This window comes from Jaculus jaculus, chromosome 2 (genome assembly GCF_020740685.1).
Source record: "Jaculus jaculus isolate mJacJac1 chromosome 2, mJacJac1.mat.Y.cur, whole genome shotgun sequence".
Classification (NCBI taxonomy): domain Eukaryota; kingdom Metazoa; phylum Chordata; class Mammalia; order Rodentia; family Dipodidae; genus Jaculus; species Jaculus jaculus.
Window position 1 is genome coordinate 109,513,095 of NC_059103.1, and position 14,413 is coordinate 109,527,507.

Below are 14,413 nucleotides of genomic sequence, written 5' to 3' on the forward strand. Positions count from 1 at the left end.
GTGATAATGAAAGGCTTGTATACTTGTTGTGGTAGCAGCCTTAGAACTGATAGGAAGAAAATAGAAAAGTAGAATCCTAAACATCTTTCAAGGACAGAGATTCATCTATCTTTCTTTCTTTTTTTTTTTTTTTTTCCTGACAGAAGTGCCCACATTATTCAGAACCATTCTGCTTTACATCTAATTCCTAGCTGACAAGTGTCCGTTTTTCATGCTTATTCATTTGTCACCCTTGTGTTCACTCTGCCTGGAGGCATCCAGACCACCTTCTATCACATCTGTAATGATAAAGGATATGCTTAAAAATGTTACCTGCCCTCCCTTGCACAGCAACGTGGAGGCACCAGGAAATGGGCAGCTGCATGTCACAACCCCAGTGCATCCCACGATCATCACACAACCTGGAAGTGAGGAGAGAGGTTTTATAGCAGGAACTAAAAACGCAGCTCAGGAAGAAGTAACTGTCTTGTTGGGGTTAAATGTGAGCTCACTTTTGGAATTAACTGAAATTTATATGCAGCCTAAAAGCAATCTATTTACAACAAAGTAGCAGTATGATATTTCTATGATGGTTTAGTTACATCTGTTTCTTAATGGAGGTGCTTTTAATGGTGCAGCACCATTTTCAGCACCATGGAGGATGCTCACTGATGGCAGGAAACTGAATGTGTGCCTAAACTTACACCATATCATAACCAGAATGACATGCTCATCTCAAACCGATTGCCCTTAATGTTGCTGCTGACTTGGGTTGCCATAAAGTTTTGGAAAAGAGTAGCTATCACTTATAATGGTCATTTCTCCAATCTCCATGCATTCCCCAAAAGAATGACTTCTCATTGTGTCCTTGCTGCCTTGTTACATTGCTCTGACCTCCCATATCTTAAAACTCGATTTTCTACCAGGCACCTTCAGCACTCACCTCTTGGTGTTTTCTGCCCCCTCCGTATTCTCTGTGTCATTCTTCCTGGCAGCCTGGGTACCCCAGTGTTCCTGTCCTCTTTTCTTGACCCACCCCTGGCAGTGGAATCTATTCCTGGTGCTTTGACTGCTGCACAGACATCGAAGCATAGGCAGTCCAAATAGAACTACCTTTTCTAGCTCCAGGTCATTTTTCTTCAGTGGCACCTGGTGGGTCACTTCAGGAGCATTTAGCTTTGTCTGTATACATTTCTTTTTTCACAGCAGGAGAGCTTTTCCTAGTGAGTAGACATCAGTGCTCCTGCTAAGCATCTTGTGAAAGCAGCAAACCAACGACAAATAAAATAACCCAGGCCCCAAAGGTAATGGTATTGAGGATTCTAAATCATGATCTAGACTTGCGTAATTTGTCTATTTGAATATCCTATGTGTGTGTGTGTGTGTATACATATACATACATTTATATATATACATATATATATGTGTGTGTGTGTGTGTATATATATATATATATATATATATATATATATATATATGTGTGTGTGTGTGTGTGTGTGTGTGTGTGTATGTGTGTGTGTATATATGTATGTATGTATGTATGTGTGTGTGTGTGTGTGTGTGTATATATATATATATATATATATATATGGTGGATTTGTACAAGCAAATTACCTTTTTCCTCACTTTGCTGCCCACTCCAGTAGTACATTCTTTAGTTTTGGTATCAACTTAGCAATGCAGTAGTTAAAAATATAGCAATGTCCTCACCTACTGAAACTTTCTCAATGCCTGGTTCTCCTTAAGGCATGGTAGTTTAAAAATGTGTCCTCACCCTTTCTTTCAGTTATCATTAGCTGAGTTCAGGACTCCATAATTCCCTTTTAGCCAAATGGGTCACAGCTACCTCTAATTCCTCACTAAGACTGTAAACCATCTACCACCCTAAGGGCAATATGACTATTGACCTCAATCCTTTGCAAAGAAACCTTGGATCATTTGCCATTCCTTACTAGGGTAAAATGATCTTCCCTAACATATATCAGATAAGCTTTGAGACTTAGGTCTGTATCTTACACATATTCATCCTAAGTAATGGAATGTCTACCACAAGTAGATAAATAATATCTGTGACTATTTAGATGCATACACACACACACACACACACACACACACACACACACACACACACTACTTTTTCTATTCTTGGTCTCATCTTTTTTTCCCCCTGATTAGTTTAAGGGAAACTGATTCAGTATGTTTTTAATTTGAGAACTGATTCCACTTTGTAGCCAAACTACCTCACATTGGAAGTTATTCAGGGTCATTTTGTACAAACAAGACTGTTACAGTCCGGTTCGCATTACTGTTAGAAATCACCCAACCAAGAGCAGCTTCTGGGAAAAAAAGAGATTTATTTTGGCTTATAGGCTCGAGGGGAAGCTCCACGATGGCAGGGGAAAACGATGGCATGAGCAGAGGGTGGACATCACCCCCTGGCCAACATAAGGTGGGACACAGCAACAGGAGGGTGTGCCAAACACTGGCATGGGGAAACTGGCTATAAAGCCCATAAGCCCGCCCCCAACAATACACTCCCTCCAGGAGGCATTAATTCCCAAATCTCCATCAGCTGGGAACCTAGCATTCAGAACACCTAAGTTTATGGGGGACGCCTGAATCAAACCACCACAAAGACATACCTTGTAGATAGTGTTTTATCCTAGAAAAGCTATTTACTACTATTCTCATTGATGTCTGGATTTTTACCAAAATAATTACTCATGCAGATGAATACCAAACAGTAACTACTATCAGAAAAGAACATTTCTGATATTCCTATTAGGGAAAATTATAAAAAAGATATTAGAGGGGGTGTGGGAAGGGGTATAAAATCAAGAGCTGACAGGATACAATGAAGCATCCATTATTTCTTGTGGGTTATGTGTAACTTGACAGCCAACTTCCTTACTGTGAATCAAGGGCATAGTTTAGAACCTTCCACACTGCAATAACCCTTTGATTCTAAATATTCATTTTTATAGTATACTCAATTTCTTGATAACCAAGTTACCAAGGCCTTTCTGATGAATTTCTGTCCTCATTTGTAAAGTCTCTTTACTTAGGTAAGACTCACCTAGATCCATCATATTCTTCAGTCCACCAAATTATAGAAGAGTTTGTTTTGTCAAGGAATGCAGCAAAATGGCAACTGTGTACTCTTCTCCCTGGTACCTTTTTATAGTGGTGATTTCTGTAAGAGGCACACCAGGGCGCAACTCTAGAGACTTCAGGTTTCCACCTATAAATTTAACAGTATGAAATGGTGTCTCAGTGTCTTGTCTTTAACAGAGACAGACATGAAAGGACAGGGGCATGAATTTTTCAGTGAAATCCACTGAATAAGCTCATAAAACTTTTCTATGAAAAGAAACTAAACTGTGGACTTTTAAAGAACATGATGTTTTCAAACTGTAGCATTGAATAGATTTTCTTTATAATTTTAGAAATTAGATACAAATTTAAGTAGGATTTAAAGCCAAACCCCAACAAAATAATTATATGGCATTCAGTGATAGGCTTGTTAAACCTGCCACCTGAAGTATGTACCACTGATGCATTTTAAATGACATACTGGCTCCTAACATTTTCAGGTCTAACCACATAGCTTCTAAAACTGCAACATATTACTGTAAAAGCTACAAGTATTTAATTAGTTACTTGATGAGGAGAAATGAATAATTAATCTTCTCGTTAAAAAATAGTTTCATAATTAGATATGGAATTATTTCTAAACTTCTCAATAGTCATCCTCTCTCTTCTTTGTGTTTGAGACTATTCTGGAAGTCACATGCGTTTTTTTGAATCTTTTCAAAGAGTCCTCTGTTTTCAACCCTTAAGAGAAGATATATTGATCACAAGATTTTAGAATTACTACAACCTTAATAGTAACTATATTAATAAAAGAAAGCAATGGGGCTGGAGAGATGACTAGTGGTTCACATGCTTGTCTGCAAAGCCAAAGGACCCAGGTTCAATTCCCCAAGACACATGTCAGCCAGATGCAAAAGGTGGCACATGTGTCTGGTGTTGATTTGCAGTGGCTAGAGGCCCTGGTGTGCCCATTCTTTCTCTCTTTCTCAAAATAAATAAATACTAAAGAAGTAAAGAAAATATTTATGCATGTAACTAACTCTATGTATATAAGAATCATTGCATTAGAGTTCTTTTGATTAAAAATGTGATTATGGGCTGGAGAAATAACTTAGAGGTTAAGGTATTTGCCTGCAAAGCCAAATCACCCTGGTCCAATTATCCAGGACCCATGTTAGCCAGATGCACAAGGGGGCACACACGTGTGGAGTTCTTTTGCAGTGGCTGGAAGCCCTGGCATGCCCATTCTCTCTCTCTCTCTCTCTCTCTCTCTCTCTCTCTCTCTCTCTCTCTCTCTCCCTCCTTTTCTGTCAAATAATTAAATAAATAAGAACAAAAATGTGATTATTACAGCTACTACCAAAACATTAAAATACAAGTAAATAATTTGAGTAGAGAGTAAATGAGTATCTAAAATATCTTGCATTAAAGTTTAAAGGTTATATAGTTCATAGCCTTGAAGTTTCATAATTTCTTCCACATAAAATATTACTATTCAGATTATGGTATAGTACTAACAACATATTGCTATAATCTACCAAGATATTAAAATACCAAACTAAGAAAAGAGTTTGGCATGTTTTTTTCTTTAAGTAACTGAATGGTATTTATTTTTGACATGTACTTTTTCACCTTAACCTTCCAGATCTCAGGAAGACTTTTGAACAAGAGCCACTGGGAAAGGAAGTATCTCTGGAGCAGGAAGTCTTACTCCAGTGTCGGCCACCAGAAGGGATTCCAGTGGCCGAGGTAACAAAACTTCATTGCATTTAGCAATTGGCACTTAGTTATTCTAACAGGGGCCAGATCCATGGCTAATGGTGCAGTGAATTAGGGCATGGCATGATAAATGGTTGGTAATGGAGTCCTAACTGCCTGCTGCTGGCAAAAATAGATTGATTGGGAACTGATTAATGACTTGGGAGTCAATTAGAATGCCCCACTGGACACAGCCATGGGCAGTGTGGTTTAATTTTATCATTCTCTTTCAAGATATCGCAAACTCCATTTTACTTTATTTGGTACCTACAGAGAGAGAAATGTTATGATTTAACATGCTATCAATTTTACTCATGTTCTAGATTGTAAGAAAAATGTTAGGGTAAGAAGAGTGTATACATGCCTGTGAACCTGTGTACTGCACAAGTACATTTCTTATTCTATGATGTCATCATAGACATACTAAAAGCTATATCTACTGCCATAAACAAGTTGATTTTTGATTTTTTTTTAACCCAACAAGCTTTCTATCAAACTCTCCACTTTTTGGTTCTGCTAAAACAAATCAATTAGTTGCTAATGAAGTATTACGAATCAGATTCCTATCATGACTTTTCATTAACAACAAACAATGCAGAACCTTTGAAAAGGCCTGTTTTTGGAAAATTAGACAGCATGACCCACAGGTGATTGTGTGCACTCCTGTGGACATTCAGCATAATATTAGAACATCAGATTGAAGAAACTAATACTGTGACTTTATTCATATGCAAATAATCCCACATTCACAAAATTATCAGGTGACACCTTTATATACATGCAACATGATTGTTATAGTTGGTAGAGTGTTCTACAGACCCAAACAAGCTTTCATTTGACAAGAGGCACAACATGGTCCTTGTTTTTCTCCAAACTACATGAAGGTGTTTTCAAGGTTACACTCAACTGCATATATGGAAAAGGCATAAGGACCGTGTTGCCATTTGTATGTATGTATGGTTCAATAGATTTGGATACATTTAATTTTCAAAAAATAAATACTTGAAATTTTGCTTATCCAAGAAATGGGAAAATAATAACATTAAGACATACAAGTACCTATGCATAAGTGATACATAATCAGTAGTGCACTTACTATTTGATTTCTCACAGCTTTTAAGCCTTGGAAATTAAAGCAAAGATAGCTCAGGCTTGTCAGCCCACAAAAAACCTAAAGACATCACTTTGTTTTGTAAAGTAATTTTAATAACAAATTATTTAAAATACAGGAAAAGCGACTCCATCTATCTGTAATAACCAATTATATCTCTTTGACTCAATTAAAAAACTCAAAGGAAATTTAATGAATTCCTTTTTTTCACTTTAAAAGAAAAGAGCTACTTTTTTCTTGCCTTGTAATTGGCATCCCAGGACACTTTCTAGTACTCTAACAGAGACTGCATGATTGTCACTCACTCTCTCACACAGTACCATATCTCATCTTTCAGCACTGAGACACTGTGTGGCTTAGTATAGCTAATATGAACAAAAATGTTCACTGTCTCATTTCAGTGATTACAGTAGTTGCAGTTCTAATGTAAACCCCTCCATGAAGCCACCTTGAAACTGAGCATGTGTGACATGAGTATGCCTTGCCTCATTTTTTATTCAATATTTCTTAACAGCAACTGATCCCTGCAGATTTCCAGTGAAGAAAGCATGGTATGCTTCCCTTTTTTCAATCTCCTAAACAAAGCAGTTCACTTTGTCAAGAAGTAAAGATTCATGACTGCAAACTAATTGGCTGTGAATTTTATTTGTATCATCACTGGAGAAGAGTTTAATTAACGTTTGGCAAGCTCAAAAATCATATAGACATTTGATATTTAAAGAATTATATTTAATATATATTACTTTCCTTTTTTGAAGTCAGAAGAGAGATCAAAGACACCTTCAGAGCAAGCTAATAGACTCCTGTGTAGATTTTTTCAACACTATTAAAATCACCTAGATCAGAAAGCTAATGAATACCTTAACATGTCACAGTATAACTGCCATTTGCTTAAGAGGAGCAGATAACTTTTAAAAGAATGGGATCAAGGGGACCTTGATAGTTAAGAGATTATTTGATTATTTATTTGCAAGGAGAGAGTGAGAAAAAGAGAGAAGTACATAAAGAATGAGAATGAAGCCGGTGTGGTGGCGCATGCCTTTAGTCCCAGCATTCTGGAGGCAGAGGTAGGAGGATTGCTTTGAGTTCAAGGCTGCCCTGAGACTACATAGTGAATTCTAGGTCAGCCTGGGCTAGAGTGAGACCCTACCTCGAAATCCACCCCCCCAAAAAATGAGAATTAGAGAATGAGAATGGCATTCACTACTATGTCCATCTAGCTTACATGAGTACTAGGGAATCAAACCCTTGTCATTAAGCACTGCAAGCAAGTGCCTTAACTGTGGAGCTACCTCTGCAGCCCAGGATAGTGCTCTTAACAGAAAATTAGCAGGTAAAATACATGTATTTTATGATCACTAAGTCAACCTTTAAAGCCTGATGTGGTGGCACATGCCGTTAGTCACAATTCTCTAGAGGCAGAGATAGGATTGATGAGTTCAAGATCACCCTGAGATTACATAGTGAATTCCTGGTTAGCTTGGGCTAGAGTGAAACCCTACATTGAAAAACAAAATTCAAAAACAAACAAAAGTCAGCCCTTACAAGATCAGCCTGGATGAGTGTATACTTCATTGGTATCGAAAGCCGATGGTTCTAAGAAAAAGTAAGTCAATAAACGTTTGATGAACACATGGCTGGTCAGTTCAGCTAGTCTTTATTTTATAAACATATAGTATATTCACTGAAAAAAGTACACTCTTTGAAGAGTATCAAGAAGCAGTAATTTTTTCAAACTATCTATATCAAAAAATCTTTTAAAAATTTTCATCTCGGTTTAAGCTTGCACTGCATTTGGTACAAATAATGGCATAGGAATTATTAACAGAGTAACAGTTGATTTCTCTACCCTTCTGGCACTCTGAGCTCTTCTTTGTGGAAGATGACTCTCATTTCTTTACATAACTCTACATTTAAATCCAAACATGCTCATTTATTTTTCTCTTTGACTTTGAACCAAAACTTTCAAAAACTTCAACCCAATATTTTTTTCAATTACAAAATGGAGATAATATTCAAACATAATGTGGTATTGAAATGAGATGATGCATGGATGGAAACCATTTAAAACATGTCTGAACCCATCAATGAGCATCAGTTATTTTGTATACTCTCAGTAATTATCATTCCCAGAAGACTGAATTAAACATCTCTAATTCCACTCAGCTCTCTGCCTAAGCTGAGGAGGAATTTCTCCCTGAGATGGAGTCACCAAACTTCCTGCTGTTCTCCAGCTATTTGCTTTGTGTGGAGGCCATCAGCGCTAAATTGAATATTATATTGTCACTTTTACAAAAGGGCAATTTCTTTCCAACTACACTCATCAAATGACTTGCTATATTAGTGACTTTCCATAGCTTTCCTCATCAGCATGACGAGAGGAAAAAATAGGGAGAAAGCATGTACTTTAGCTTACAGCTTGAACGGATATGGCACATCATGGTGAAGGGGAGGCATGGCAGCATGAGAATGAGGCAGTTTGGTCACATTGCATTTGCGGTCAGAAGGCAGAGAGGATAGGAAGTGGGACCAGACCTGTCTGCCAGCCCCCAGTGACCAGCTTCTTTCAGTTTGGCTCCATCTCCTAAAGGTTCCACAGCCTCCAAAATAGCACTACTAGTTAAGGACAATGTTTTCATGGAGGAATGTTTCACATCCAAACCAGAGCACATGTTAATAGGAGTCCTTGTATCAAATCACCATGTGCTGCTGCCCTCACTCTGATCAGTACTTACTTATGTTGTGTTCGTCCGGTGCACTTGGTTCCAGGATAGTGGAATATTAGGTACTGTAAGGAGATCTTCTCTTCAGAGCACAAAGGGAAGAAAATAATGAAGAAAATCTTACATGATAAAAGTACCAACCCAGCATTTCTTAGGCGCATCTCCTTTATTGGGAGATCCTTCTAGGACTCATTGGTTAAGAAAACTGATGTTGAAAAAACCTCAAGAATGAAGCTCAAGGGTTTCTAAACTCTGTTCCCTTCTTTCTACATTCATCCTTTGTATCTAAAGATATTGCTGAAATGTTTAATAACTATAGCCACCTTAGCACAGGATCTGAGTCTTGGGAGACTTGTGATAAGTAAGACATAATGGCATTAGTATCTATCTGTTCTATAGAGTGGTCAGGGCTCCCAAAGAGCCAGCCATCGTACAGTGGTGAAAGACACTCAACTTCATAGCAACACATTCATAGAGGTTTCAGTGTTTAATACTTAAGTGAATGACCTAGTGTGACTGGCTAAGTGGCAGATCTTATATACCACTACTTTATATTTTTATGAAAATTTGTTTACTCATCTGACTAGATTGTGATGAGATAAGGAACAAAAGAATTTGGTTTATATTTAACAACTAAGTTAGAAGTCACTAACTCAAAGTAGATTTAACCAAATGAAAACGAAAAGTTCCACTGGCTATGACATGATAGTAAGGCTGACCCTTAGGAAATAGGAATCTCCAGAGCAAGGATGTTTCCATCATCATTCTATAACCCCACCAAGAGAACTCCATGGTCAGAGACTAGAAGGGTTCCAGCCCTCTATTATCAGGAACTGAAGTCCAAAAATTTCAGGGAAGGATAATAAAAACCCACTAAAACTGAACTGGGCATAGTGGAACACACCTTTAATCCCAGCACCTGAGTTTGTAAGGGGGCAGGGTTAGGAGGATTGCTTTGAGTTCAAGACCAGCCTCGGACTATAGAGAGAGTTTCAGGTCAGCCTGGTATTGAGTGAGACCCTACCTTGAAAACTAACAAATAAACAATGTCCACTAAAATTATACAGTATACCAGTAAAAGAAAAATTAATCTCCAATACATTCAAGTTATATTGGTCAGTATTTATACAGAACTTTTACTAGAATCAATCCAAAATATGCTATTTTTCTTTTCATTTCTTTTGTGGCATTTGTCCCAATTTCAACAGACCCTCCTCACTTCCACTTCCCTGAAGAAGTAAGAAAACCAATATGCCATAGAATGGCTGTCGGGCTTCTCCCAGTGCATAATAACAGCCCTGGATGAAATTAATGCTTCTCTGCATGTTTTATACCTAAAATGTTGTTGTCATATGGTAAACCAGAAATATACTCCAAGATGCTTTATCTCATCAGGTCATCTCTTGGAGAACACTGGGATCGAACCACCAATGTGTAGATGATTTGTTAGCATTTTGAAAGGAGCAAGAAGTCTTTTTTTTTTTTTTTTTTACTAATTCCTGTGAATTTTTTCACTTCTAACAAGGGGATAATTGCTTCCCTAATTATAATTGAGCTATTTCTCATAGGAGTTTAATTGGAGAAACAGGCACAATGTTCAACTTATTGACCCAGTTGTATTTAAAAACAGTCATCTTATTTGTCAACATTTGCATCTCTAATTAGCAAGTGGGAAAATATGGGGTGAAGCGTGAGAGTAGATTATTTTGCTGAGTTTAGTCATGCTAAACAGGAAACAGATTTTCTTTTAAAGCACATACTGTCAAGACAGAAAGCTGTTGGCAGCTGGAGGCGCTAGTAAATATGTAGCATCAGGTGGCTTTCCATCTAACTGATTATTAATATGGCCACCAGATATGGCTTCTAGAGAGCTGTTTGAGTTCCCTGCCCTCCCCCCATAATCAGAGCTTCATGTTGATGAATTTACGCACAGGAACCTTGCCTACCAAGCTTCACTTCATATGCTTTGCAAGTGAACAGGTTCAGAAAGAAATTAGGAATTTAAATATTAACTTGAAGGGAAAAGTTGCTTTCAGTGCCCAGTGATCTCTGTTGGAGTATTTTGTGTTTTTCTTTCTGAAATGTTTACACTAAGAGGAAGTTTTGATTATGACATTATTCTTGTTTCTATAATGTCAAGATTGCTGACTAATAGTCTCAAAGCTTTGCCTTGGTCCAGTCAACATTTGCTACCATAATCTCTTCATTATATTTTCCTTCTAAACTGTCCCCAATACTTAATATGTGTATTTCTACACAGACTCACATAACCATGTGTATTTCAAGTAATATGATTAATATTCAAATCATCAATTTAAAAATAAACCTAAGATATAAAAGACATTGTCTTACTACAGACTATAGACCTGATTTCTATACATACCTAATGGTTCCTTCCACACTGTGGTTCCAAATGCATCTTCCATCTTTTCATCATCAAGACACATTTATCATATTTATTTATTCAAGACATATTTATTATAGACTCACCATATGACACTCTTGCAAATATTTTATTTATTCATTCATTTACTTATTTATGAGAGAGATAATGGGCATGCCAGATCCTCTACTCACTGCAAACTCCAGATGCATGTGCCACCATGGGCATCTGGCTTACATGGTCTATGAGGACTTGAACCTGAATCCATAGGTTTTGCAGGCAAGGGCCTTAGTCACTAAGCCATTTCTCTCCCCAAGTACTCTTAATAGCTTCAGAACATACATTAATGTTCCCAGAGAGGTAAGAACAATGAGCAAAAGATAGGTGACATTTTCAAGTATGTACAATTTAAAAAATGGACAAAGTCAGGCTGAAGAGATTGGTTTGGCAGTTAAGGAATTTGGCCATGAAGTCTAAGGATCCGGGTTTGATTGCCCAGAATCCATATAAGCCAGATGCCCATGGTGGCACATGCATCTGCATCTGGAGTTCATTTGCAGTGGCCACAGGCCCTGGCATACTCATTCTCTCTCTCTCTCTCATAAATAAATATATTTTATTTTATAAAAAGAAATATACAAAGTTATATGAGAGGGAAATAAAAGACAAGTGGTATACAATAAGTAGGGAGTTAAGTCTCACTTTAGAATTCAAGTTCAAGAAGGGATATTTGATCTCAGGCCTAAAAACAGGAGAGAGCCAGTCTTGAACAGATCGGGAACAGAAAGCTTCAGGTAGTGGGAATGGCAGTACAAATGTCCTAGGAAGGAGCTGGTGTGGTCAAAGCACTAAGGGATTCTCAGTTCTGAGAACCAGTGAAAAGAAGTAGTTCATGGGCAAAGCAAGGGTTTGGAACTGTCTTATATGTGTGAAAAGCAAGTGGAGAAGTTTTACGTAAAGACTTATTGTGACCTGATCTATGTTTTTAAACACTCATTTGGGGTGCTGCATAGAAAATAGATTTTCAGGGAGTAGAAAAGGAAGCAGGGGCACTATTTAGGTAATCTTACCACCATCCAAAAAGCAAAAGATGATTATTCTAAGGTGGAAATAGAAGAAATGAAGAAAAGTTGAGAGGCATAGGTAAAATTTAATGTATATGGGGAAAAAAAGACCCGTAACATGGCATTTAACTTTGATTTTACTAAGGAAAATCAATTAACTATTTGGTATGTCAGGAGAAAGTGAAATGTCCCATGCTGAGGCTCAGCAGCCCCACGAGCTCTTTTTAGATGACTGAAGTGAGGGCTCGGTAGACTCAAGGTGCTTTCAAACATAATATCTGCCTCATTCATGCTTCATGACCAAGCTGGGGCTACTGGTAATTCCAAAAAAGAAAGTCTGTTATTCAAAAGTCCTTATATGTTGAAAAATAATTGAAATTTTGTCTGTTGATAAATTTTGTATGCTGGATTTTTTCAATTATTTTTCCATATGTCTAAAATATGTACTTATCAGAAACTCATGTGATGGAAAATAGCAGTGATAGAGAAGAAAAAGTCAGCACTTTCTCAAGTTGGGCAGATCTATTGGTAAATAAGAAGAAAGACTAAGAATTTGTTAACCTGAACATCAGGTTTATAATAAAAACTGGATACAGCCCAACCATTTCTCAACAGCCATTTCAATTTATATACCTTTGGTTCTGGAAAATTTAGCTTTTGAAGAACTATAGTGCTAATTTTTCTCTGGTAAAGTGTGTCGTATAAATCATCCTACTTTTTGTTTTTTTTGGTTTTCAAATTTAATTAATTTATTTATTGGGCCTTATTATTATCAGTTCATTTGCCTTTTTATTTCTTCATGGTCTAAATTCAGTTTTAAAAGTTTTCAGATTTCCAAACAAGTTCATCTCCACAATATGTTCTCTGTACATTCAGCTCTCAAAAGGAATGAACTAAACATATGTGCAATTAAGAGAGTGTTTCCTCAGCAGGAAAACAAATTTCCTTTCTTGGCAAATTCCTTCCTTCTACAGAAGTTACAACAACTGAGCAAAATGTCACTTTACTTTCCACTTCAGTTTTTAAATTCCTTACCCATTTTATTTTTATGATTGCCTAAATATATAATTTCAACTTGCTTGACAGCCAATATGCTTAGAGCAGATAGATTACCTGTATTTTCACAAACCTATTGAAAGGTATAAGGCATATTATATAATGTTCTACAAATTGGATGACTGTTTATATTTCTTCTAATTTGAGAAGCAAATAGTTTCATAAACAAAATGGCTTTACATTCTTGGCAAGAAAGAACAACTCCCCACAGTAGAATATTTTCATGATTGTTTGATGCATCGACAGTGGACAGTGTAATATCTACTGCCAGGGGGAAAGCAAAAAGAAAGAAAGAAGGAAAGAAGGGATAGGGGGAGGGAGGGAAGAAGAATGCAAAGAGAAGAAAAAGGAGCAGTGGTACCAAATGTAACCTGTGACAGTATATAGAGTCCATTCCTATAGATGTCATTTAAGATTGACAAAGCCTTAACCTCAGGATGTGATATATAGCTGAACCACATTGGCATGATCTGGGGGCTTCTTCGAAGGGCAGAATCTTTGATACCCCTCTCTGCCCCCCCCCACACTTCATCAACATCTGCATTTTAACAAGGCCATCAAAACCTGTCAGCAGTATTAGTACTCAGCCTTGAAGCATTCATTTCCCACTGAAATATCTTAGGTCCCAACCTAGAATTACTAACAATAGCTATTATATGTGACCTATGATTGCTAAGGTATTTTCAAAAGCTACCCAAGTGATTCTAAAAATTTAACAACATTTAGGAAGTGCTTGTTTTACAAGTAAAGTTTAAAACAAGGAAATGCGCAAAAATTTGTCACTTATAAACCCGTCAGTAAACTTGGCAGACTTCAGAAGGCTGGCTAATGTGTCTTCAAGAAGCTTAGCCTGGCTGAATATGCATTTGATAATTGCCCAATAATTGCCTTTCCCATTTGGTTGATTAATGTACCTCTATACAGTTCTCTACTGTACCTCCACTCTAATAGGTACGTACATGCTTCACAACTCCCGCTGTCATTTTTTGCCCCATTGTTCTGGAATGGTGGGTCCCAGCTTGCAAGTAACAAACTAAGCTTTCTGATAGATGTATATTTTTCTACCTAATGGTTGTTGGAGTCACTTTTCATCTTGGGTGGCATGTGGCAGTTTCATTGGTTAATTAGGACAAATGTGCCAATTATGTTAATGTTTCTCCCGATACCAGTCAGTGAATAATTAGACACAACACATCTGTCTTTCATGGGGGGAGGAGAGTAGAAATGAAAACTACAAGGGTGCTTT

At 37.2% G+C, this 14,413-nt stretch overlaps 1 protein-coding gene across 3 annotated transcripts in view; it reads left to right on the forward strand.

Annotated features, from left to right (window-relative positions):
• The window catches only part of Unc5c (unc-5 netrin receptor C), a 380,036-nt gene that overhangs the window by 276,523 nt on the left and 89,100 nt on the right, over positions 1 to 14,413 (forward strand). For all 3 annotated transcript variants that reach the window (XM_004661628.2, XM_004661629.2, XM_045144365.1), the window contains exon 4: positions 4,718 to 4,821. In XM_004661628.2, coding sequence (XP_004661685.1) covers positions 4,718 to 4,821 — 104 coding nt within the window. The remainder of the gene's footprint in view (positions 1 to 4,717; positions 4,822 to 14,413) is intronic.